Genomic DNA, 26,337 nt, shown 5'->3' with positions numbered 1-26,337 from the left:
GAATTTTCTTACTTATCTTGGTTAATCTAATAACTAATAAGAATAATATAACAAATAAAACAACAACAAAAATACAATAATAATAACTAATCTTATCTCATTTAAAATAATTTTTTACTCATTTTAGAAGAGGCATTTTTTGCAGTGTGAGTATTTTCCGCCATATACATAGGTATGACAAAGGCAGGCCAGTATGCTAAAAAATGCATCAATAATACGACCATGTTTAGAATTTGTTTTCCTTTTATTTCGATAGAAATAATACCAAACCGGAAGTCACTTGTTTTCTATGTCGAACTTGACAGCGGTAATCGCACCATCGTCACGGTAGTGAACTGCTGAGCGTTGACAGATCTCATGAAGTAACTGTCCACAGATCCTCATTGAGACGTCGTGGAAAGATTATTTTCATACTGCTTACATTAATAATCCATTCGCTCGGTCCAGCCTCTTCGGGGCACTCTTTTCGGTGAAATCCTGGAAGCACGCGGAGAACCGCGAATATCAACGCGGCAAGGATGCTTCGTCACCGGCGGCAAGTGTGAAGAGATGGCGGGGGAACCGCCGGCGGGCACCGGCCGTGTGGTTCTTGTCAAGAAGATCATCATGAAGGACGGAGTCGCGGTGGGTACAAGACCTATAATTTTTTAGGTTATTTTGCATCACCAAGCCAAATAAATCCCTTAATTCTGCAGCAATTGTTACATCATAAATATAATAATTTAAGCTGAAAACGCATCAGCTGTAGCTTAAAATGTTTAGTATTATTTGAGGACCTCGTTTTACAAAACATACCTTTTAAGTATTATTTCATTAAGAAATCCAAGCAGAAGAAAATTCATGTTTCTGAACATAAATGCAATATTAAGTCAGATAATATAATATAGGATGCGTGTTATGAAACTAAAGCTTTTCAAGAGGCCCATCTCTGTGTTGTAATCGATCAGTCGGCTCAGATCAGAGGGATGGTGATGTGCTCAGGATGGAGCCATTATCTGTTACATAACAGCGTTGCCTCGAACACAGTGGCAGTCTGCACTGTCTGCACCCTCGACATGCACCGGCGTCCATTTTAACGTCTCCACTGAACTTAGCCCACCGCTCTGGCAACTCTAACCATGATACATCACCACATTCTGTTGCAGCAAACGTAGTGTTGCTGATGGCTGAATAAAACATTGTGATGTGTTGTGTAATTGTACATCTTTGTACAGCTGACTGGATAACAAAATGATGTAATTTTATCAATTGCAATGGCAGTAAAGTAGACGAGTGGGTGGTATTTCTCCATACTGGCTCTGACCTTATTTCTCTGGAAACTTGGGCTTCTGAGTTTGCTTCACTGAGAACTAAATCATCCATCGTGTGAAAGGTTGGTGGTTTTTGAGTGCCCTGGAATGGTTTGTCTATCAATCCAGGGTTATCCTGCCTGTTGCTTGAACAGGAATACGTTCCAGCTCACCCATGCCCCAAAATGGGAATAGAATAGAAAATTGATGGATATAAAAATGAAATCAAGTAACACTCATGGTATGCAATAGGGGTGTGACAATCAAGGGCGTAGGCTTGGTCTCAACATTGGAAGGGACCATATAACAGCATAACCTGCATCAACACTTTTTGCTGGGGACGAGACTTTAATAAGACCAAACAGATTGGGTGAACGGGTGTCAGGGCTACATTTCTCCAGACACGGCTGCAGAAAGAAATTACATGGCGAGGCATTAAATTTTTTTTGGGGGGGGGGGGCACACTTCTTCAACGTAAATTTAGCCTGAACAGTGGCGTTATTACCCGTACATTACTACATCAGTGCACTGAAATATTTTCTCTCACTGAAGTCACAAGTGGTAGTTCATCGTAAAATCTATAAGACAAACGAAAACATACCTGTCAACCCGAGGCCATTGGCAATCTTAGAAATAGCGACGTATGCCCTTACAAATTGGTGACGAATCTTACAGCGTTCTATATAGCGTGCAATATGAAACAAAAATAAAACTCAATTTTTAAAATAATATGAATTTATTGGTAATACTCTAACTTATAACCTGGTGCAATCAAAGAACAATCAATATCTTCAGTTAAATCATTATTGCTAAAATTTAACAGTGACTTTTGTTATTATTGTAGCACTTTTGGCAATTCCTATCATGTCCTGATGGCTTCACCTCATGGCACTTCAGCTCGCAATTCAGTTTGACTTGAAGGTAGTTCGTTAGTGTGTCCAATTATAAATTAAAAAGGTCAATTGATAAAATGAACTTACTGATGTAAACTTTCAGTCAGGGAACATTTCTTTTGCTAATTCTGAGAAGTGATCAGCAATAGTTGCAGGCAAATTGTGTTCGGCAACAAATTGGCAGAATGAAACCTCCGCTTTCGTCACTTTTCATTCTGCAGACTTCATTTTTGTGACCAGTGTTGTTAATCTTGCTTTTAAAAAGTAATTAATTAGTTACAAATCACTTCTCTGAAAAAGTAATTGAGTGAGTAACTCAGTTACCTGAAGGTAAGAGTAATTAGTTTCTTGGCAAAGTAAATGGTGTTACCGTTCATGTTTTTTTTTTCATTTAAAAAAAAAACAAAACAAAACAAAACATAGAAAGTTACCTTTGCTTTGTTTGGAAATCATTTAATGTTGTGAATCAACTGTTAAAGTTGTTGCTACCGTTTTAGCATTAGTTCCCTTCTGTCTACTTTCGACATGTTAAAGTTTTAAAACTTTTTCATCATTTAACCCTTAAATACCTGCAACATGAAGCAATCATCAGAGAATCCCAAAATTTGAAAAATAAGGTCCTAATGAAACCTTTTTTTCAAATTTGTAAAAAGAAAAGTCAAAATGAATATGTGTAATAAGCGCTCTGATATCTATAACCCTTGCCAAATCCTGTTTGTTTTTCTCATGGAACCTGCAGATGCATGTGTTGACTTGCATCCGTCATTTTTTTTTTTCAAAAAGAATTGTCAAAATTCTGAATTAGTATAAAAATCATGAAATTTTAAGTGTATCAAATGTGATATGTTTGGCAATAAAGGGTTAACGATAGATTCAAGTCAAGATTTTGCCAATTTAGGAGTATTTTACATAAAAAGTTAAGTTCGCTAGGAAGGTTCACTACAACAGAGCCTTTCTGGGAAGTCTACTGCTTCAAAATGGTGGCCGTTTATTCACGCTACCGTCTGTCATTACGCATGTTGTTCTATAATCACTTGATATCTAGGCGTAGATTGTAGGTTGTCGGGTACAGTCAGGAAATATTGGAGCGTTTGTAGCGTTTGCTACAGTGTCACAACACTCTTCTCTCTCAGTGTCTCTTGACTTTTCTCGCGTCATTCAACCAACGTAGTAATGCATCGTAACGCACATTGTCTCTTTGCCGAAACGGTGACAAAATCCGAACGGAGAAAAAAAAAGGTAATGCACGAAAAACGTACAAATTTTGAATGTATAAATCACATTTAAAAATCAGTGCTCACTTGTACAATTTACGCCCAAACCGTACAACTTGACAGGTATGGCAATAAGACCAAACAGATTGGGTGAACAGGTGTAGGCAAAGGTGTAGGTTTGCATAGGGACGGTAGGGACATAACACTACCAACTTTTCAGGATGCTCAAATTGTCCCCACCAACTTTTAAGCCACCTTATTTGCATTATATAACCAGTTCAGTTATATGAGTAATTTAGATTGTCTTCCCATATGTTGTAAGAATAGAATATACCCTACCATTATGAAGTGGATTATTTTCATTATGTTCACACTTACATTTATCCCTTTTCACTTGCTGAATGTGCCGGTCCATTTTTTTCAGCCTCGAACACACGTTTGATCTCGCCACACAGACGCACACTTACACAACCCGCCATCAGAAATACAACATGCCGCCTCCTCCACCCCCTTTGAAGAAGAGGGGTATTTAAAGTTTTTTTTGGGCAGCAAGAGCCATTGTAAGTAATGTAAAAAAACGTCAATGTTGTGGAAGTGGGGGAAACACCACTAATTTTGCTACTAAAAGTCCGACCTGCATCAGAGTTAGCATAGCATTTATATGTGAACTTTTTAACCTGCAAAACTACTGCGGTCAGGCCAGTCTCCACAAGGAACAAAAAGTCAAACTAGCTGTCCCGCATTTGGATCATTGTTTGCATTATGTGCGTTACGGTAATGCAACATGGTGGCCACAGAGTGCAAGTCCCAAGAAATGTCCACTTCAGGGGGACACTGATATGAAAAAAAAAAATCTGTCAAATGAAATCACGTCATAATTTCATGAGAGTGCTTTGGTTTGAGTCTAGAGCAGTGCTTCTCAATTATTTTCTGTCACGCCCCCCAAGGAAGACGTAAATGTTTCGCGCCCCCCCAAACTCTCTGCCGCCACTGTAAATAGTATCATTTGTCTATAAAATTACTATTATAAATACGCATCTGCCTAACATTGTGTCCTTTTTTTCTAATAAAGAAAAAAAGTAACATAGATCAACTTATAATAAAGTATAACTTTATTAACATTGTTTTGTTTGTAACAGAGAATACTTGACGTGCATCAATTTGCCTGAATTTAAAAAAAAAAAAATTCACATCCAAACTAAAAAATACACTCAAGGTACATTTTTGACCATTTGATACAGAAAAATAAAATGTAATAAAATAAGTAAATAATACCAAATTAAAATTGATTAGAAACATTCACTCATGAGGACAATGTGCCAAAAAATTTGACCGAAAAAACAAATCTGAATAAAAGGGGGGGGAAGTGTCCTTGGACAGGACAGTTTTTATTTTTGCTGCTCACAGTATTTACCTCCTTTGCAATGGTGTGGAGTTATTTTGCAATTAGCATGCTAACAATGCTCACTGGCTTACTGATATAACACTGACAAAGCAGGACGATTGTTGGCCATATTCGGCACGTTTTCACTGAAAAAATCAAGCGGCTTAACAATGAGATTGGGGTCTAATGTCTTTAAGTGGCGTCTTAATTGATTTGGCTTCTTGCTGTCTGCTATAATTATTTTTAGACACAGTAAACAGTGGTCTTTCATCATCACCCACTGTATTAAAAGTCAAAGCTAAAAGGCAAACGGCACGAAAAAAGCGCATTCACGACGGCCGAGGTAGAACCGTAGGTGAGGGCAGTCGTCGTGACGATCCCAAGCCGAAAATGGCACTTCTCGGGCGGCGACGTGAGAACCGGACAAGACAGTGGGTCGCTGCGTGAGTGAGTCCGGTCGGAAAACGGCTTTCGAAAACGGCGGTGGCACACTGCTCTTCATATCTGTTGTCTGTGTGTGCTGAGTGCTCTTCCTTAGTTCAAAAATACTGCGCGCACTCTGAAAATGAGAGCGCCACTGCCACCTACTGAGTGGATGTGCAAGTACACTTTATTCCAGTACAGCAAAAAAAAACATGTTCCCCGAGGTCACATGCGCCCCCCCTGGCATTGCTCTGCGCCCCCCCAGGGGGGCGCGCCCCACTATTTGAGAAGTACTGGTCTAGGGGTAGTCTAGGATGCCTCAGATGTAGATCGGTCCTTGGATATCACAGATTTTTTTTTAATGATTTTTTTTTTCCAAATAGCTTTTATATTGCAATACTTTAGTTTGAGTCTAGGGGTGCTCCAGTGTCCCCCAGAAGTGGACCCATTCTTGGATTGCTCCCTGTTTTTTGTTGTTGTTGTTTTTTTTAATAAAGGGACTTGCATTTCAAAATGTTTCTTTAGTAGTTTTTCAAAACAAAGGTTTGAATAGAACGTTGTATCCCGTGAACCAATACTCAGAAAAGCTAGTATAAGTTAATACATATTTATTTTGCTTTTATCACTTTGCCTATCAATTAATTAGGTTCATATTCATGAGAAATGTGGACTTGACCCCTGTTTAATAATCTGTTTGGTCCTATTAATGTCCCGTCCCCAGCAAAAAGTGTACATGCAGGTTATGATGTTATATTGTCACTACCAATGTTGAGACCACACCTACGCCCTTCGGTGTCAGGGCTACATTTCTCACGAATATCAACCTAATTAATTGATAGGCTAAATGATCAATGCAAAATAAATCTGTATTGACACAGACTAACTTTCACATGTATCGGTTCACGTGATACACCGTTCGATTCAAACCTTTGTTTTCAAACACTACTGAAAAAACATTTTGAAAACTTCCAGAATAAATGTCTTGATTTTATTTGCAAATTTAAATTGCAATATTTGAACTAGGGCTGTCAAAATTATCGCGTTAACGAGCGGTAATTAATTTTTTAAATTAATCCCATTAAAATATTTGACGCAATTAACGCACAAATGCCCTGCTCAAACAGATTAAAATGACAGCACAGTGGAAGCTGTACTTGTTGTGTTTTTCGGAGTTTTGCTGCCCTCTGCTGGAGCTTGGGTGCGACTGATTTTATAGGCTTCAGCACCCATGAGCATTGTGTAAGTAGTTATTGACATCAACAATGGCGGGCACTTATAGACACATATACACACACATATACACATATTCACGCACTTACTCACACCTCCGGACAATTTGGAGTGTTCAACCAGCATACCATGCACGTTTTTTGGGGGATATGGCAGGAACCCGAAGAAAAGGGGCTAACTCAAAGCTAAAAACCTGTTAATCATCATTAACGTTAGTTACGTTTATTCAAAGAAGCCTCGGTAGCGCTACGATCAAAGGCACAAATGTGTTAATCATCGTTAAACTTGCAGCCCAGGAGACAGGCATGCTGTGACGTTACTCTCGCAAGACTCTGGGGCAGTTTACATGGCGACTCTGCGACACACAGACGCAATGATGAGTAGCGGACTCACCTCGCGTGCATATGGTGTCAGCGAAGACGGAAGGCGAAGACGAAAAATTCTGAATCCTGCCTCCAAAGTGGAAGAATCCGATTGCGGGGGATTGAGGGGGGCTTCCTCGGCATGCATATCAAGGGCTCCCGCAGCGCGAGACCGCGCCGTTAACGTCAGCACTCATACATGTCACATTGGGCGTGCGCAGCGGTGCTACTAAACATTAAAAACAGCAAATATGGCAGAATGTCGGCTTTAATTTAGTTTTAATAATATTTTTAAATTAAATATGTTGAATGTTTCAATTTTTGTGCCTTTTTGAACAAAAGAAAAATGCCATTGCTTCGAGTGGGCGGGCATATTTTTTTCCAGGCTGAGGGAGCTTGGTGGGGTCAAAGTGCATCATTCTTTGTTGCCCTGTAAATTTGCACTGCCCCCTAGGGCCTGGCATGAATACTACACCGTTTTCATGCGTAATTGCGACATTGTTCGAATGGAGACGCAAATTTGAAATTTTTCGTATTCTCGGAGAGTAAACGGCCCCTCTGTAGCTGGTCCTGGCCCCGGGGTTTTCAGCTTGGGCTTGTCTGGTTGCATCTGGTCGTGCATGGGTCCCATTGGGCTTGCTGTGGTCTTGCGAGCGGGTGGGGGTGCCACCCCGGGTCGGCCGGGGTGGGGTGGTGGGGGGTTGCGTGGGGTATACGGCGGCCACAGCTCCCTTCCGTGTCGGCCCGGCCGGAACCGCTTCCCCTTGTACCGGGTTCCGGGAGGTGCTCCCTGGTGTCATACCGCGCACCCCTCCATTTTAAATTTTGGTCTGGTGGATAATTTTGGTAGCAACCTGTTGGTTCCTTTATTAAACATAGTTATCTTTTTAAAACAATATATCCATTCTTGGCACGAGCATCTCAATAACTTATTAATATACAAAGTATCCCCATACATCACCAAATCAATATTTTTTCGCTCCCCCATTATAGAACAGTGTGTCCCCTATCTTTTAGTGTGCCAATGCACATATTTTACATTACATAAATCTCAGGACACACCATCGAACTAATTATTCTTCATTGTCACTTTCACAGATACAGTCGATTAATTCACAAATTATCTGCACTGGACTATAAAGTGGAAAGGAAAAGTAGCGGCTCATTGTCTAAAAATCATGGTATATCTTTCGCGACATGATTCCTGAAAACCTTCTGACACATAATGTCTAATTAGTCCAAAGACAAGAAACCCAAATCTCCTCTTTAATCATGAAAAACTGGGTTACTAGGTCCTCAAGCACACTGCTCTAATTTCGACCTTCCATTTTTATCAGGCAAACTCTTGTTTTTCAATTTAATTATAAAGCAAGAATAACACTATCAGCTTGCAAACTGTGTTCCACATAATCTCATGTTTGTTATGAATCTGTACTGACACCAGAGATATTATGCAACTTGTCAGAAACTGAGCACCGCTATCTGAGACAATAAACTCTGGTGACATAATTAGATTGTGTTCCTCATGGAACAATCAAAGTGATTTAAGTATTTGTTTTTGTCGCTTGTTTTTACTAGCTCCAGCAGGGAATTGGCCGGCCCAGTGTATACCATGCAGTTGTGGTCATCTTCTTGGAGTTCTTTGCCTGGGGTTTGCTGACCACACCCATGCTCACAGTGAGTAACAATGTGTCGGTGTTAAAGCGGAGAGCATGAATTGAGAATTGTCATATCGTGTTCGTGTAGAGACTCATGAACTCTGCACACTGGTGTGCCACGGCACACTGGTTGAAAAACACTGTTTAAGAGGTTATTTTGCACTGAGCAACTTGGTATGTCACCTCATATGATGCTAACAGTTCTCGCTGGTTTACTGATGTAACACTGACAAAGCGGGAAGATTGCTGGCAATATTTATCACGTTGTCGCTGAAAAGAAATCAAGCGGCTTATAAATGTGATTGGGGTCTGATGTCTTTAAGTGACGTTTTAATTAATTTGGCTTCCTTCTGTCCGCTGCAAACATTTTTAGACACATTAAACAGACTGGTCTTTTCTCATCTCCCACTGTATTAAAAGTCAAAGCCAAATGCTACATAAGCTTTGTCATATTTCCTCGTCTTAGCTCTTTATATCTCCAGTGCTCTTTGCTGTGCGCCCTTGTTTGGTTCAAAAATACTGCGCACACTCTGAAAATGAGAGCGCCACTGCCACCTACTGAGTGGATGTGCAATTACACTTCATTTTAGTACGGTAAAAAAGTATGTTCTCCGAGGTCACATGCGCTACCCACGGCATAAATTTGCAGCCCACTGGGGTGACAGTATTTGAGAAGTACTGATGTAGGATATCTACAGTATATCAAATCATTTTTACTGAGCAATATGATACAATTGTAGAATACATGTGTATATTATTAAAAATCTGTCTTTATTGTTTTTTTTTTTAGGTGCTACATGAAACATTTCCACAGCACACGTTCCTAATGAATGGGCTCATTCAAGGAGTTAAGGTAAAAATGTATTTTTATTAAAATGCTACTGCAAAACCACTGGTACAGATTTGATGGATGTAATTTATAGCACATTATAGGGTACAAAATATTCATTTTTATAAGGCTTTTTTAACTTAAAAAATACAGGTTTTTGTATTTTCCTAACAAGTTTCATCTACTGTCACTAAATTTTCCTTTTCTTGTTCAGGGTCTTTTGTCGTTCATGTCTGCCCCTCTGATTGGTGCATTATCGGATGTGTGGGGGAGACGTTCATTCCTATTGGTCACTGTCTTCTTCACCTGTGCTCCAATCCCTCTTATGAGACTCAGCCCTTGGTAGGTCACAGTGATGTCTTCTTGCTTAATGCTATTGCTACCCATAGGTTTCTGTAACACAAATTCTTGAAGTTAGATTTGTGATGTACTTATTAGAAACACCATGTTCTGTGTTAAAATGTTTGCATAAATTGTCAACAAGATGAATGAATCTCTCCATGGTAATTGATCACTGCTACCATTAGGAATCAGCCACTATTGTTTTTTTCCTCCTTGCCTTTTTCTGACTGTTTTCTTTTTCTTGATACAGGTGGTACTTTGCCATGATCTCCATGTCGGGAGCGTTCTCCGTGACCTTCTCTGTCATCTTTGCCTACATTGCAGATGTGACGGATGAAAGAGAGAGGAGTACAGCCTATGGTCTGGTAAGTACTGGAATTTATGAAGCATTTTTTCTAATTTTGTGAACAAAATGCATCATTACGATGGCTACAAAAGGACATTTGCTTCTCATCTGTAGTAGGGGTGTGCCAAAATATAGAAATTGTGATATATCGTGATACTTTTTTATCCCAAATGGTTATCGATATGCCCCTGCCAAGAATCGATATATCGTTTTAAAAAGGTGTCACTGTTTGAAAAAAGAAAAGAAACCAACGAGTTTCTACCAAAATCTTGCACTACAGGGTGACCCCAAAAAAAGTTTACACTGCCATAATACAATTTAAATGCCATGTTTATTCAGCTTAGAATTAGAATTTAATCTCAAATTATACATTATTGTAAAGAACATGTACAGTACACTCTATTTTTCAATGTGTCCTCCCTTAAGTGTCACAACAGCCTCCAGGCACCTGCAGAACGCTTGACAGGTCTTCTTTATGTAGGATGCTGATCTTTTCCCAAGATCTAACAATGGACCTCTCCAAGGCTGCCACAGAAGTTTGTGGCTTCTTACAGGCACTGTCCTCTACAGTTGCCCATATGCTATAATCCAGGGGATTGAGATCTGGACTCTGGGGTGGCCACATATCACCTTGTCAATCAACTTTTTGGTCCGCACAGATTGGCACTTCCAGACCCAGGTTTTTTGTGAGGCTGTTTCAATATCTTTCAGCTTCTTTTTAACTTTGTAGACTGCACATCTGGATATTCTCAGATTTGCTGCAATCTCAGTAGGTGTCAGACCGGCACGCAGCAATGCAGGTACAGCTAAAGTTTTCTTCATTTTCAGCAGAAGCACAGGAATTGTAGAGACGAGAGATTACCAGCTGCACTGAGTGACCTTAATGAATCACTTAAGCATGACAACCTATTTAGATATGTTTCAATGGCTTTTAAACAAGCAGTCAACTGAGTGTAAACTTTTTTTTGGGTCACCCTGTAGATTAGTGTCTCTGTTAAATCAATGGCTGCAATCAATGGCACTAGACGGCCATAGGCGGAGTTTGACTTTTGAGGCAGGGGGTGCACAACATGTTGGTGACCCCCACAGTAATCAATGGCACTAGACGGCCATAGGCGGAGTTTGACTTTTGAGGCAGGGGGTGCACAACATGTTGGTGACCCCCACAGTGTCAGCAATAAAATTAACTTACAAGAATATTTATAATAATAAGTTAAAAATGAGCATTTTTTGTTTCCCATCATTTTTTAGGGGAATTCTTAATCAGGCAGACAGCTATACTTTTATCGTGATCCATTAAATATGATACGCACGCTGGTGTTCTGTCAAATTTTTTACCCCATCAGAAATTGCAACTTTGTGTTAAAAATGGGCACGAATACAGCGGTTACAAAGTAAACACTACAAACTTTTTTTTAAGTAAAAACAATATTGAATTCGGTTTGATCATGGACGGACATGTAGAAAAGTTCTCCTCGGACACATCCTGCCATGTCAGCTGCACACAACAACTGCACGCCACTCTCTCACTGTTTACGTCTTTGCCGTGTAGTTCAGCATTAATTTACGCCATATTTGTGTCAAACATGTACAGTATGTTTATGATGTTACTTGTTTATTTAGCACCTGTGGATAACATTGACAGTCCAACTAAATGTAAAAGAGGGTTTATTCACAGCCACAAAAGCTTCGGGAGCAAATATTATAAGGGTGCAAAATTTGGCAGAACGCCGGGGGTGGCTCAGGTGTACAATTAGCGCCTTTAGTGGGGCAAATTTAAACTCTGCTCACCATTTTGTTCTCATTTGACCACCTGACTTTCTCCCATGGCTCCTCTGGATCATCTAAATGGCCATTGGCAAACTTAAAACGGGCCTGGACATGTGCTGGTTTAAGCAGGGGAACCTTCCGTGCAATGCATGATTTTAAACCATGATGTGTTAGTTATTACCAGCGCTAACCTTGGAAATGGTGGCCGCAGCTCCTTTCAGGTCATTGACCAGCTCCTCCTGTGTAGTTCTGGGCTGATTCTTCACCATTCTTAGAAGCATTGAGACCCTACGAGGAAGATCTTGCATAGAGCCCCAATCCGATAGAGATTTACAGTCATGTTTAACATCTTCCATTTCCTAATTATTGCTCCAACGGTGGATCTTATATTACCAAGCTGCTTGGCAATCGCCCCGTAACCCAGTCCAGCCTTGTAGAGGTCTACAATTCTGTCTTTGGACAGGTCTTTGGTTTTGACCATGTTAGGTATTAGAGTCTTCCTGATTGTATGGGGTGGACAGGTGTTTATATGTAGCTAACCGCCTCAAACAGGTCAAAAAGTCCGTCTGAAAAGTCCACCTCCACTCCATTAATTCGTTGGACTTTTTAAAGGCAACTAACAGGTCTTTGAGGCACACATTTCTAGCTAATCGACAGGTGTTCAAATACTTATTTGCAGCAGTATAATACAAATGAATTGTTAAAAAAAATCATACACTGTAATTTCTAGATTTTTTTTTTTAGATTGTCTCTTACAGTGAACGTGCACCTACCATTAAAAAGTCAAACCCACCCATCATTTTTAAGTGGGAGAACTTGCAGGGTGTTCAAATACTTATTTCCCTCACTGTATACATTATATATACACTAAAATACCTGTCATCAATCCATCCAGGTGTCTGCGACATTCGCAGCCAGCCTGGTGACCAGCCCGGCAATCGGGGCATATTTGTCAGCATGGTATGGAGACAACCTAGTCGTTCTGGTGGCTACACTGATCGCTCTTGTGGACATTTGCTTCATCCTGCTTGCTGTGCCTGAGTCTCTGCCAGACAAGATGAGGCTTAACACCTGGGGAGCACCTATTTCCTGGGAACAAGCTGACCCGTTCGCTGTAAGTACTAAAATGGCTAAGCTATCGAATATAGTATTTGAAATACAGTATATGAAAATTCCGAATCGAGGAATCGGATAAAACATATTTTTTTTAGGCACGTGTTATTTATTTTGGAGGTATATTTAGAAGTTTTTTGCAGGAATATGTGTTCGAATTATTTGTTAAGAGCATTGTAAAAAAAAAAAGTTAGAATTTTATAGCATTTAGACTAGCGGACTTTTGATAGGCAAGTTAGCCAATTGTTCTTTTGGTGTACTTAGATCCTCATTCATTTACTCATTTTTTCTTATGTCATTTTAGGCTAAATACAGGTATTTAAGCAAGTTAAAATAAATATTATTGCAAGCATTAACTTATTTGTTGTACATGTAATTCAATGTATTCTACAACACATTGAATTAAGGGTGTAACGGTACATGTATTTGTATTGAACCGTTTCGGTACGTGGTCCTCGGTTCGGTACGGAGACGTACCGAACGAGTTTCTGACAGAATGTAAAGTGCTGTCAAATTTAGCGCGTTAACGGGCGGTAATTAATTTTTTGAATTAATCACGTTAAAATATTTGGCGCATTTAACGCAAGCGCTGAATGCCCGCTCATGCATCCCATAAGCCCACCATTAATTACGCCCCACGGACGGCTCGCTAAGGGCGTAACATAAAACGAGCCACACACACAAGTTGCAAGTGGACACAAATTTATTCACATAAGTCGAACCTGCAATGAACAAAATATACAAATTGCGGAAGGAGCTGGCTTCAGCGTAAGCCCAGGCCAAAACAACAAACAAAATGAAACTACACTTAAACCCCACCCGCTAAGTAAACCCTGATCGTAAAAAGGAAATACAAAAAAAGACAGCCACTACCCTGGCTGCTACACTAAACAAAACGGGTTGAACGAAAACGGCAGTTTACCTCTACTGCTGCGGTGATCTTATTTACGTGGTAAACAAAAACGATCCAATGACGAATGAACACAAAATACCTCACTGAAAAAGCAGGAGTGTAACAAAGATAGCGATCAAATGCGCAGGTGAATGAAAGGCGAGCAAACAGCTGGCGAGGAGGTACGCGGCACGTATGCTGTCAAATGCGAACTCTCAGTGTTGACTGTAAAATGACAAGCGGTCAGATGACTATTGTTAACTTTGCCTTTATTTGGTTAACAAGACTCAGGCACAATAGAACACACACGCGGGGATGCGAGCTCAAACAACGGCCTAATAGTTCTACCTTGTGTCGGCTTAGCTGCCGTAAAGCAAGTGTCGTTATTGCCGCAAATGTAAACAAAGGGCTGCACAATGGATACATGACAGACAGCGGCTCGTTTCTGAAGTTGGCACCCTTCCTCGGGTGGCCCATCAGCAGTGGCGACGTCGTCTGCCTGTCCGGTGTTAATCAGAGTACGTCACGTTGGGAGGGGAGGCAGCCAGCTGGCGGACGTGACCATCAGCTGACTGACAGTCTCAAAAAGGATAACAATTAAACGGCCAGGCCGTCGCACCACTCAGAAGTGCAATGAGCAGCGTGGGTAACGGTTAAATGTAACATGGAAGAAAAGAAAAGCGGTTGGCCCACTGGGTGGGGAATTCAAATTAAAGATGTGATTAACTCTATTAAAAATTTTAATCGTTTGACAGCCCTTACCTAACCCTTACTTTTCGAAGTTAATATGAGAAATTTGAAACTGTTCAGTGTTGCAACTGTTCAATTTTGCACATCAGATATTTTTTTAAAGAAAAAGTCTTAGCCAATGTTATTTATTTTTTTGTTTTTCAAAATATTTACATTTCAGAATATTGTATTTTCTATTTTTGAGCAGAATTCTAGCTTTGTTTAGGCTAATGTTCCAATTGTTGAAAGCACAAAAGTGTGTAATAAACAACTAGCACATTTATATTTTGCATTTTGTTTTCTTACTGTACCGAAAATGTACTGAACCGTGACCTCAAAACCGAGGTACGTACCGAACCGAGATTTTTGTGTACCCCTACACCCCCTACATTGAATTTTTGTAATCCGATTACTCGATTATTCAAACTAACTAATCCATGGATTAATCGATTATTTAAATAATCGATAACTGCAGACCTACTCAGATCTCCAGATGTAAATGAACGCAGCATATCTCCCAAAGGTGCTTCGCGGAAGTCACATGCCTATCACAGCCAAAGTTAGGTGGATAAATGATCATGTAAAGGAGCCATGTGCAGATTGTGTATATGGAGTGAATAAAGTAATATTACCATATTGAATAGGTGCATTTTAGAGATTATGCAATGTCCTTTCCCTTTCTTAATATCATTTTGCTCTGACTTTTAGTCTCTGAGGAAGGTGGGTCAGGACCCCACAGTCTTGCTCATCTGTATCACAGTGTTCCTGTCATATTTACCTGAGGCCGGACAGTACTCCAGCTTCTTCCTCTACTTGCGACAAGTAAGTAACATCACTTCTCTATGACTCCACTAAAGTCTTGTTCAGACTGGCAGCCCATCCAGATTGAAATTGAACGGCTCTTTTGTAGTCTGAACAGTCGCAAAGCACAGAAATCTGCTTTGACCGTCCGTGACGTCACTCTATGCTGGATGACACCTTCGTTGCCATAGCAACCTGTCAGTTGTGTCAGCCCTGTCAGCCAACTAATATGTTTTGTCTGATGACATACAAGCTCCAAATGTAATCTTTTATTTTTGCTGCTGAATTTAGACATTTCCACCTAAATCAATAAGATCAATATAAATGTTTGCATAAACATCAGCAAGATATAATGTACAGTTCTCTTGGTGGAAAAGAAATTCTGTTGTTAAACCATTTGCAATATTGTATCAGCATGTAAAATCATACAGTGATATGAAAAAGTATCTGAGCCTTTTGGAATTTCTAACATTTCTGCATAAAATCACCATCAAATGTGATCTGATCTTTGTCAAAATCACACAGATGTAAAAACAGCGTCGGCTTTAACTAAAACCACCCAAACATTTATAGGTTTTCATATTTTCATGACGATAGCATGCAAACAACGACAGAAGGGGGAAAGTAAGTAAGTGAACCCTCTTCCTAAGGAGACTTAAAGAGCAATTGCAACCCATTTTTACCAAACAATTTAAGTCAGATGTGTGACCAATCACTGATGAGCGGCGTAAAGCTGCCCTGCCCACTATAAAACACAGACCTGGTAAGAATTGTCTTGATGAGAAGCATTGTCTGATATGCATCATGGCTCGGTCAAAAGAGCTGACTGAAGACGTGCGATCAAGAATTGTTTATTTGTATTAAAGCTGGGAAAGGATACAAAACCATCTCTAAAAGTCTGGATGTTCATCAATTGACAGTCAGAGAAGTTGTCTACAAACTCTCCCAAGGTGTGGCCGTCCACCGAAGACAACACCAAGAGTTCAGCGCCGAATACTCAGAGAGGTAAAAAGGAACCCTAGCGTGTCTGCAAAAGACTTAAAGAAATCACTGGCACAGTCCAATATCTCTGTGCACACATCAACTATATGTAAAACTATGGCCAAGAATTGTGTTCATAGGTGGACTCCACAGAGAAAGCCACTGCTGTCTAAAAAACATTGTTGCTCGTTTAATGTTTGCAAAAAGGTACTTGGACACTCCACAGAGGTTATGGCAAAGTATTTTGTGGACTGATGAAACCAAAGTTGAATTGTTTGGGAGTAACACACAAAGTCAAGTGTGGAGGAAAAATGGAACAGCTCACCAACATCAACACCTCATCCCCACCGTGAAGCATGGTGGAGGGAGCATCATGATTTGGGGCTGTTTGCTACTTCAGGGCCTAGACAACTTGGAATCATTAATGGAAGAATGAATTCAAAAGTTTATAAGGGGGTTTTGCAGGAAAAGCTGAGGCCATCTGTCAGACAGTTGTAGCTAAAAGGAGGATGGATGCTGCAACAAGACAATTATCCAAAACACAGAGGTAAATAAACTTCAAAATGTTTTCAGAAGAACAAAATACACGTTCTGAGGTGGCCAAGTCAAAGTCCAGACTTAAACCCCCATTGAAATGCTGTGGCATGACCTAAAGACAGTGATTCATGGCAGACATCCCAGGAATCTGACTGAACTACAGCAGTTTTATAGAGAAGAATGGACCAAGATTAGTCCTGATCGATGTGCCAGACTGATCTACAGCTACAGAAAGCGTCTGGTTGAAGTTATTGCTGCTAAAGGGGGAAGGGGCACAAAATATTAAATGTTATGGTACGCTTATTTTTCCCCCTACTGTCATTGTTTGCACACTATTCTCACTAAAATATGAAAACCTATAAATGTTATGTGGTTTTAGTTAAAGCAGACACTGTTTTTTCATCTGTGTGATTTTTACAAAGACCAGATCACATTTGATGGTGATTTTATGCAGAAATGTGAGAAATTCCAAAAGGTTCAGATACTTTTTCACACCACTGTATATTTAAACATTAGCAAGTTAATGCACAGTTCTCATGGGGAAAAAAAACATTTTCTGTTGTTAAAGCAATTGCAATATTTCAGCAGCTTGTAAAATCATACTAATTTTTGTAATATCCCTGCAGGTGGTCAATTTCTCCTCTACAACAATCGCTGTTTTTATTGGAGTTGTGGGAATTCTGTCCATTGTTGCACAGGTAATATAAATATTCAAGAAGACACTTGCATCACTGCATCTTGTAATCAGGAAGCCAAATAATAAGAATACCAATGCATGTATGTTCTAATTATCAGTAAAGAAAAAAACAGTGACACATTTTAATTATTTCTGTGAAGGATGATGTATCCTAATTAGTATTATTATAGTAGTGGTTGTAGTATAAGGAGTGCTACTGGTAACTAGTATGGATAATGATGATGGTAATAATAATAATGAAAATTAATGTAAATTAAGTATTTTCATCCTTCAGCGTTGAATTAAAGGTTTTTACCAGTATAGTAGACGTCCAATCCATTAGAACTGCGAGGGCTGAATGAATGAACGAATGTTCATTCGCTGACAGCCCTCCCAGTTCTAATGGATGGGACGTCAATAGCAGCCAATGAATTAATAACACAGTGTCAGTCAACACATTTCAATGCCAGGTAGATTTTTAAAATTCAGTTCTTGTATTAAACCTCATTAATATTGCATTAAAACTTAAAATTTTCACTCTCTCCCCTCTGATTTAGACTCTCGTACTCACACTCCTTATGAGGACTCTTGGTAATAAAAACACTGTTTTATTGGGTCTGGGCTTCCAGATTCTTCAGCTGGCCTGGTACGGCTTAGGATCAGAGCCTTGGTGAGTAAATAATCACTGCAAGTCCGCCCGGTTGAAAGGGGTCGCACCTCTATGGCCGTAAATGCCAGTGAATAAGATAAACATGCTCATTTTGTTTGGCATTATGTATGTGTTTGTGCATAGATTTCATAACCTAGTGACATGGCACGGGAAACGGGGCCAATTCGTAGGGTGCCTATTTTCAAAAACTTCCAATTCAAATATTTCCAAAACCAAAGCTGCTACCGACCTAAAACCAAATCAGGCACCTACCTTAGCCATATATGAGTCTTAATGAGCAGCGGCATCAAAAAATTCAAAGTCGTTCCCTTATAAAATCCTGATGAATTATTTTTGTATAAAATGGCTATAAAAGTCTCAGATTTTACACTAGATGCACAAAAATCACCAAATGCAGAGATAATCAGTTATATTTTCAGGCTCAATAGCAATATTTAATATACAACATAGTTTTTGACCAAAATAGCAACTTAATTTTTTAAAATAAATTACTCAATTTAACATCAGAAACTTAATACTTGAGGAAAACATGCATAATCAATTATGAATAATATGCAAATAGATTATTAATAAATTCTGTATACAATCACAACTTATTATAGAATAGAATAGCCCTTTATTGTCATTATACACCATTAACTGTTAGCAAACGAGGCTAGCGGCCGCCTGGCATAAACAGAGCTTTTCTGGCCAAAATTCTTGTGAATAAATGCTTAAATCCCCGAATTCTTCATAGATATGGACGCAAAACAGTCTCTATTCTTGGTTAAACGCAAAGAAACCGTGCAGTTAGTGTTTATTTTACGAATATTGTCGAAGTACAATGCTAATACGTTAGCGAATGAGGCTAGTGGCCGCCTGGCGTAAACAGAGCTTTTCTGGTGAAAATTAATGTGAATAAATGCATAAATCCCCGAATTATTCAGAGATATGGACGTAAAAAAGTCTAGATTCTTGGTTAAAAGCAAAGAAACCATGCAGTTAGTGTTTATTTTACATATATTGTCGAAGTACAATGCTAATCTGTTAGCGAATGAGACTAGCAGCCGCCTGGCGTCAACAGAGCTTTTCTGGCGAAAATTCCTGTGAACAAATGCTTAAATCCCCGAATTCTTTATAGATATGGACGTAAAACAGTCTCGATTCTTGGTCAAAAGTAAACTATGAGGCTAGTCAGTTACGAAAATTAACCCCCTCCATGTGTAAACAAAGAAGAAAATTCCTGAGAATAAATGCTTCAATCACACATGCATGGTACGTAAAATGTAAAATTTGCCTTGAATCCTGGAACAAATCACTCCTGAGATAATCCTTCCTATTTGTATGAGGTACAGCTTTCGTATGAGCGTATGCCGTCTTCGGCTATTACTAAATGAAGCTCAGCCCCCTCCGATAAGGCGTTAAGGAAAGAATGACGAAGTGCCACGTCAATAGTAATGAAGTCTATGGTTTGTGTGTTTATGTCAACAGGATGATGTGGGCAGCTGGGGCTGTTGCCGCCATGTCCTCTATAACCTTCCCTGCAGTCTCAGCTCTGGTGTCGCAGTCTGCTGATCCTGATAAACAAGGTGATAAAGAGTTTCATCTCTCTCACATCAATAGGTCTCTCTGTTGAGATGGGAATTTGATAACCCCCTTGCTTAATTGAGTTGACTTGAATGATTCTTTCTCCACAGGCGTTGCCCAGGGAATGATAACAGGGATCAGAGGTCTGTGTAATGGTTTAGGTCCAGCTCTTTATGGATTCGTCTTCTTCCTCTTCAATGTGGAGCTTAACACCATGGACCCCATCCAGGGAGACTTTGACCCCCTGCCTCTTCACAGTCCAACTGAAGTAAGTACACAAATAAATCAAATAGAATTTAGGAATTTAGTCTCTCAAAATTAAATAATTATGCCTTTTTTTTTTTTTTTTTAATCTCACTTGGATCTAATGTGTGGAAATACTGTACCGGACAAAAGTATTGGCACCCTTTGAAAAATCATTTGATGCTTCCCTAATTTGTGTAATTAGCACCACCAATTACTTACCTGTGTCACATAACAGGTGGTGGCAATAACTAAATCATACTTGCAGTCAGTTAAAATGGATTAAAGTTGACTCAACCTGTGTCATTGTGTGTACCACATTGAGCATTAAGAAAAGAAAGAAGACCAAAGAACCGTCTGAGAACTTGAGAAGCAAATTTGTGAGGAAGCATGGGCAAACTCAAGGCTACAAGTCCATCTCTAAAGACCTGAATGTTCCTATGTCTACCGTGCACAGTGTCATCACTAAGTGTAAAGCCCATGGCACTGTGGCTACCCTCCCTAGATGTGAACGGAAAGGAAAAATTGATGAGAGATTTCAACGAAAGATTGTGCGGATGGTGAATGAAGAACCTCGACTAACATCCAACAAGTTCAAGCTGTCCTGCAGTCTGAGGGTACAATCGTGTCAACCCGTACTATCCGTCGGCATCTGGATGAAAAGTGACTCAATAGTAGGATACCCAGGAAGACCCCACTTTTGACCAAGAGACATAAAAAAGTCTGCCTGGAGTTTGCCAAAACTTAACCTGAGAATGCCTAAAACGTTTTGGAAGAATGTTCTCTGGTCAGATTAGACAAAAGTAGAGCTTTTTGGGAAAAGGCATCAACATAGAGTTTACAGGGGAAAAAAACTAGGCTTTCAAAGAAAAGATCACGGTCCCCACAGTCAAACATGGCGGAGGTTCCCTGATGTTTTGGGGTTGTTTTGCTACCTCTGGCACTGAACTGCTTGACCGTGTGCATGGCATTATGAAGTCTGAAGACTACAAATTTTGCAGCATAATGTAGGGCCCAGTGTGAGATAACTGGGTCTCCCTCTGCGGTCATAGGTCTTCCAGCAGGACAATGACCCAAAACACACTTAAAAAAGCACTAGAAAATGGTTTTGAGAGAAAGCACTGGAGACTTCTAGACCTCGTATTTTTTTCTCTCTCAGCACAAACGTATTTATATGAACTGATGTTATAATGATACTGTACAATAACCCATTACATAACCACATTAAGCCAAAGATTTTTTTTTTTTTTTTTTTTTAATCCTTAAATTAAAGAGAGAAAAAATACAGTAATGAAGCATTATTCGTCCAAAGAGCATGAGTGCCCTGCCTTCTAGTGGAGAAAATAATTGCTAGTTTGAATACTGAATACAGTTGTTCCTTCATAGTTACTATTATGAAATTAAAAGGATCATATCTCCAGTTTTCTGTGGTCAATCGGTGCCAGATAAAAACCGGGAGAGAGATGTAAATCTGTACTTCCGATTCATGTTGAGGGCAGCGCTCTATGTCAAATACTTCATTTGTTACGGTGCTTTAAAGACGCGCGATTGAACAGGCTTGTGTGATCATAGAACGGCAAGCTTGCGTCTGATGGTTGTAATGGAGTCATGTAATTATTGTTGCGATGTCTCATTGGTGAAATTAGTAGCGCTATTCTTGGCAATAGTATCGCTAGCAAAAATAAATGAATAGATAAATCTAATATGTACAATGAAGCGGAAAAATGTAACGACTCTTGTGTAGCCCAAAGTAGCAGAGTAAGAGTAGCGTTTTTTCTTCACAAATGTACTAAACTAAAAAGTTTAGCAAAACTACTCTTAGAAGTACATTTTTCTCAAAAAGTTACTCCAGTAAATGTAACGGAGTACATGTAACTAGGGTTGCAGCTATCGAATATTTTAGTAATCGAGTAATCGACTGAAAATTCTATCGATTAATCGAGTAATCAGATAAAACATTTTTTTAAAGGTAAAGAGCAATTATAAATATAGTAATACACATAAGAAAACAAGACATTTCATATAATATTGAACCATTTTCAGTCAATGAATGTTTTTATTTTCGATGTACATTGTTGAAAACAGCCAACAATTGCATCTCAGATGTGACTTGAATAAAAAAAGTTCAAAAAATAATAAAATTTTTTTTAAAATTACTGCTTTCACTTAAAATTTTTTTAATCTTATAAAAAATATATATATATGCAGTATATCTTACCTAAAAATGTCATACACTTGATGACACACATCACTTAAAAGTAAGTGTTTCTCCCATGTGTTTCAATTGAATTTCCAGTTGTGTCAAGCTATTTTTAAGTTCTAGTTAAGTTTTAAGTTGGTCTAAACTGTAAGTCCTGGTAGGATTTTGAGTTTTTGCGGTGGTCAAAATAAATGTATCATACCTGCTATATTGGAGCACATTAGGGACCAGTGCTACTTGGTGTTTTATCCAGCAATCACTACTGAGCTAAAATTGACAGTTAGCTTTATTAAGTTTATATTTTTCACCCTCATCACTCTTCAGCGCTATTTTTACAGATAATTAAAGCCTGCATGTAAGACAAGTTAGACACGCATCGACAGTGGTCATGATTAATAGAAACCTTGCCCTCCGCAGGGCTAATGTTACGTTAGCAAGGTACAGTAATGTTCATCTTATTTAGTAGTGCTAAGAAGTCTACTGCTTTAAGATGGCGGCTGTTTACTAATTCCGGTGAGTCTGTCATTTCGCATCTAGTTCTATCTACATGTGATATCTTTGAGACGCATCTGACGCTAGCGGCTGTCGGGTGCAATAAGGTTTTTTTTTTTAATTGCTTCGTCCTCAACGCACTTGACGTCAGCGCGTTGTCCCGCATTAAAAGTAGTCCAGTCCAAAACGCGATGCGTAGAGCTGGCAAAATTAAACGATTCATCAAGATGAATAAAATTACTCGGATCAGTTTTTAAACTCAAGCTACTCCAGTTGCTTGAGTATTCATTTCAGCTCTACATGTAACACGTTATTACCCAACTCTGTTCATATGTTAGAAAATTTTCGGGAAGCATCACATGAGAATATTTTTTTCCACCAAAGCAATTTGGCGCCCTATCCACTAGATAGCACCCTACACAACTGCCTAGCTCACCTATGCCCAGGGCCTGGTGCAAACCTATCAATATAGGAAGACAGCGCTCCAGAAACAGAACAAAAATGTTAATAATCATTTCATTTCTATTTCTTTCAGCAAACGCTCATCCCTGGCCCACCTTTCCTTTTGGGGGCATGTACAGTGGTTGTTGCCTTCATCGTTGCTCTCTTCATCCCAGAGAAACTGTCCTCGAGCTCGCCATCCTCTCCTCTGCCTCTTAGCGACAAGCCACGCCCCGCTAGCAAAGAGTCACTGTCCTCGCTGGCAGGCATCCATATCAACACACCTCTCCCAGGCAGCGACGAAGAAACTCCTCCGACTGCCAGTGATGAGGACTTTGAGCCTCTGCTGCAGGACAGTATTGTTTGATGGACCAAAGCGTGTAGAACTCACAATGTAAATGGATTGATTGGCATTTTGTTTAAAAGAAGAGCACATTTCCATTGCTGCTAGGTGAGTAAACAATTGTGATTGACAGCACGATGCTGAACTTGCATTGATGAGCTGACCAGAAGAGCCATCACATGGTTCAACAGAGTGGTAGGGACAAAGTCTTCTAAATGTGAAGCTAGTGTTTAACTGGATAAAAACAGTTGTCTGGTTGGTATAATGAGGTTGTGACCAGCATAGACATCACACTGGCAATGACACCAGCTTTTGATCTGCTTGAACTGGGAAAGTTTCTTAAAAATAGATGGTGGGATTGCTAAGAAGAAACTTCATGCTTAAAGTGGAAGAATATTTTTAAGAAAGTTATTATATTCAGCTGAATTATAGCTGAATTGAACTGATGTTGAATTTTATATTGCGTGTTGTATAATTGAAACGTCTCTGCAACATATTTACAGCTGCTAAAGAATCAGAATTGATATTTGTAAATTTTTACTTGTAGAGGGAGAACAGAATATGAGCATCTATAATACTCTAGGAGATAATTCAGCCACATAAAATTTTACTTTTCACGATCATTTATATTTAAAAACCTACTGAATATCCATCCATCCAGCCGTTCATCTTCCACTTATCATGTTTCGATAATGGGATCAGTTACCTAAGCAGTGAAGCTCAGACTTTCCTCTTTCTCCTGGTGGACTTGCCAACTTCACTTTGTAGTAAGCATCAAAACCAGATGTTTTGAGCCACCTTTCAATGCTACTCTTAAGCCCCCGCCCCCCGTTACTGAGCTTCTCACCTTATCTCTAAAAGCATCTGCTTTTAAGTCAGTTTCTATGTTTGTTACACTACCTCAGATCGCACTCAACCTGTTTACTTATCTGTTAGAATTGTTTTATTCGTTTTTATTTGAAATTGGAGTGTGAAAGTGCTTCTGAGTACTTGAATTTGAAGCATACATTCTGGTGCTATTTCAACCACAGATTACATATTTTCTTCAAATTGTTAAAATATGGAACATTTTACTCCATCTAGCCATTTTCTACACTGCTTCTTCTTATTAGGGTTGCTGAAGCCTATCTCGGCTGACTTTGAGTTATAGGCGAAGTACAGTACAACCTGCCTGGTCACCAGCCAATCGCAGAACATAGCTCTTACTAATATAATACAACAATATTTCCAATGTGTTCATAAAATAACACCGATTTTGGTGTCATTGTGAATGTGTTCCAGTTTTTCCCTCACCAGTGTTTTACTACCTACATGTACATATGAAAAAAAAATCTGCTTTGCACAGAAGCCATCGCTTTGTCACTTTGCCAAAAAAATTTTTCTCTGGCAATTTAAAATTTAACTCAGTGCATCTCTTGACCCACAATCCTACAATTGTTACAAATGTTTGTAATGTTTGTACTTACTGAAAGCTTTAGAGAGAAGGCTGAGGAAGGAATGTCTAAGATTTTTATTTTAGATAAGTGTTTGTTTTATGACTTTAAAATGTAACTGAACACATGAATGATGGGGTTGTTCGAACTGTTATGAAGGTTTCTGGTTCCAACGCAAAGGCACAATCTTGAAGGATTAATGACACTCTGTAACTAACAATGAAAGGTTAATAATTTGAAAAGACATCACACATTACAATTGTGATAAACTGCCGCCCATTTACTCCACTGATATCATATCGTAGACAAAGTGTGACATCTAAAAAACGAAGACAAGCTTTTTCTCAAAATTATCCATCCCATATCACACATTATAAAATGTATGTGCATAATGTCATTTGATTGTTACCCACTTTCTAGACGTTCTTCAGCAGTGATGTCTCAACACTGTAAATACTGTACATGAATTTAAATGTTTATCATTAAATGTAATGTACATGGAATTCAATGTAAATAAAATGTATGTTCTAAATGTGTTCAGGCATTTGTTGAGCAGTAGGAATTAAAAGTCAATATAACTTGACACAAACTTTACTGAGTCACGTTCATATTTTTGTGTGTTAGTAAATGGTAAAGATATTTCTATTCCCTCCCAACCTCATCCCCCGCTGAGTACATTATCATTCATAAACCATAGACTTCATATTATATTGACAGGTCCGATTAATAGGGCGCCTATCTTTGTCAAAGCTGACCAAGTGGAAACAGAGAACGAGCTTTTTCCGTCAAAAATTCTTGCGAATAAATGCTTAAATCTCTTAATTCTTTATAGATATGGATGTAAAACAGTTTCGATTCTTGGTTAAAAGCAACAAAAAAAAAGGCAGTTAGCATTTATTTGACGTAAATATGTCGAATGTGCTGCTAGTCTTTAGGCCACTGTGGCGCCGCCTTATCACCACGAAGAGCTTTTAACGTTGAAAATTCATGTGAATAAATGCGTAAATCCCTGAAATATGGACGTAAAACAGTCTCGTTTCTTTGTTAAAAGAGCAAAAAATCAGGCAGTAGGCATTTATTTTACGTAAATATTTTGAATGTGCTGCTAGTCTTTAAGCCACTGTGGCGCCGCCTTATCACCACAAAGAACTTTTTACGTTGAAAATTCTTGTAAATAAATGCGTAAATCCCTGAATTCTTTATGGATATGAAAGTAAAACAATCTTGATTCTTGGTTAAAAGCTAAAAAACAGGCAGTTAGCATTTATTTTACGTAAATATTGCAAATTATGACGCCAATGCCATAGCAATTAATTTCTCCCATCGATTTTTTTTCATGTTTCAAAATGCATGCATGGTACAAAAAATATAATAATTACCTTGAAACATCGAACAAATCACTCCTGAGACAATCCTTCCTGTTTGCATGCGGTACAGCTTTTCTACTTTTTCAACCTAAATCCGGCGTTAGATCGCTGCA

At 39.0% G+C, this 26,337-nt stretch overlaps 1 protein-coding gene across 1 annotated transcript; it reads left to right on the top strand.

The window, feature by feature from the left end:
• Positions 1–444: 444 nt before the first annotated feature.
• Positions 445–25,639, top strand: mfsd14ba (major facilitator superfamily domain containing 14Ba). The gene is made up of 12 exons (XM_057819820.1): positions 445–624; positions 8,374–8,472; positions 9,244–9,306; positions 9,497–9,624; positions 9,875–9,989; positions 12,636–12,854; positions 15,183–15,296; positions 17,420–17,491; positions 18,027–18,139; positions 19,610–19,707; positions 19,816–19,973; positions 23,176–25,639. Exons 1-12 carry the CDS (start codon positions 550–552, stop codon positions 23,446–23,448), a joined length of 1,527 nt encoding a protein of 508 aa, XP_057675803.1. The 5' UTR covers positions 445–549; the 3' UTR covers positions 23,449–25,639.
• The last annotated feature ends 698 nt before the right edge of the window (positions 25,640–26,337 follow it).

This window comes from Corythoichthys intestinalis, chromosome 17 (genome assembly GCF_030265065.1).
Source record: "Corythoichthys intestinalis isolate RoL2023-P3 chromosome 17, ASM3026506v1, whole genome shotgun sequence".
Lineage (NCBI taxonomy): Eukaryota > Metazoa > Chordata > Actinopteri > Syngnathiformes > Syngnathidae > Corythoichthys > Corythoichthys intestinalis.
This window is presented reverse-complemented; position numbering and strand designations above follow the sequence as displayed.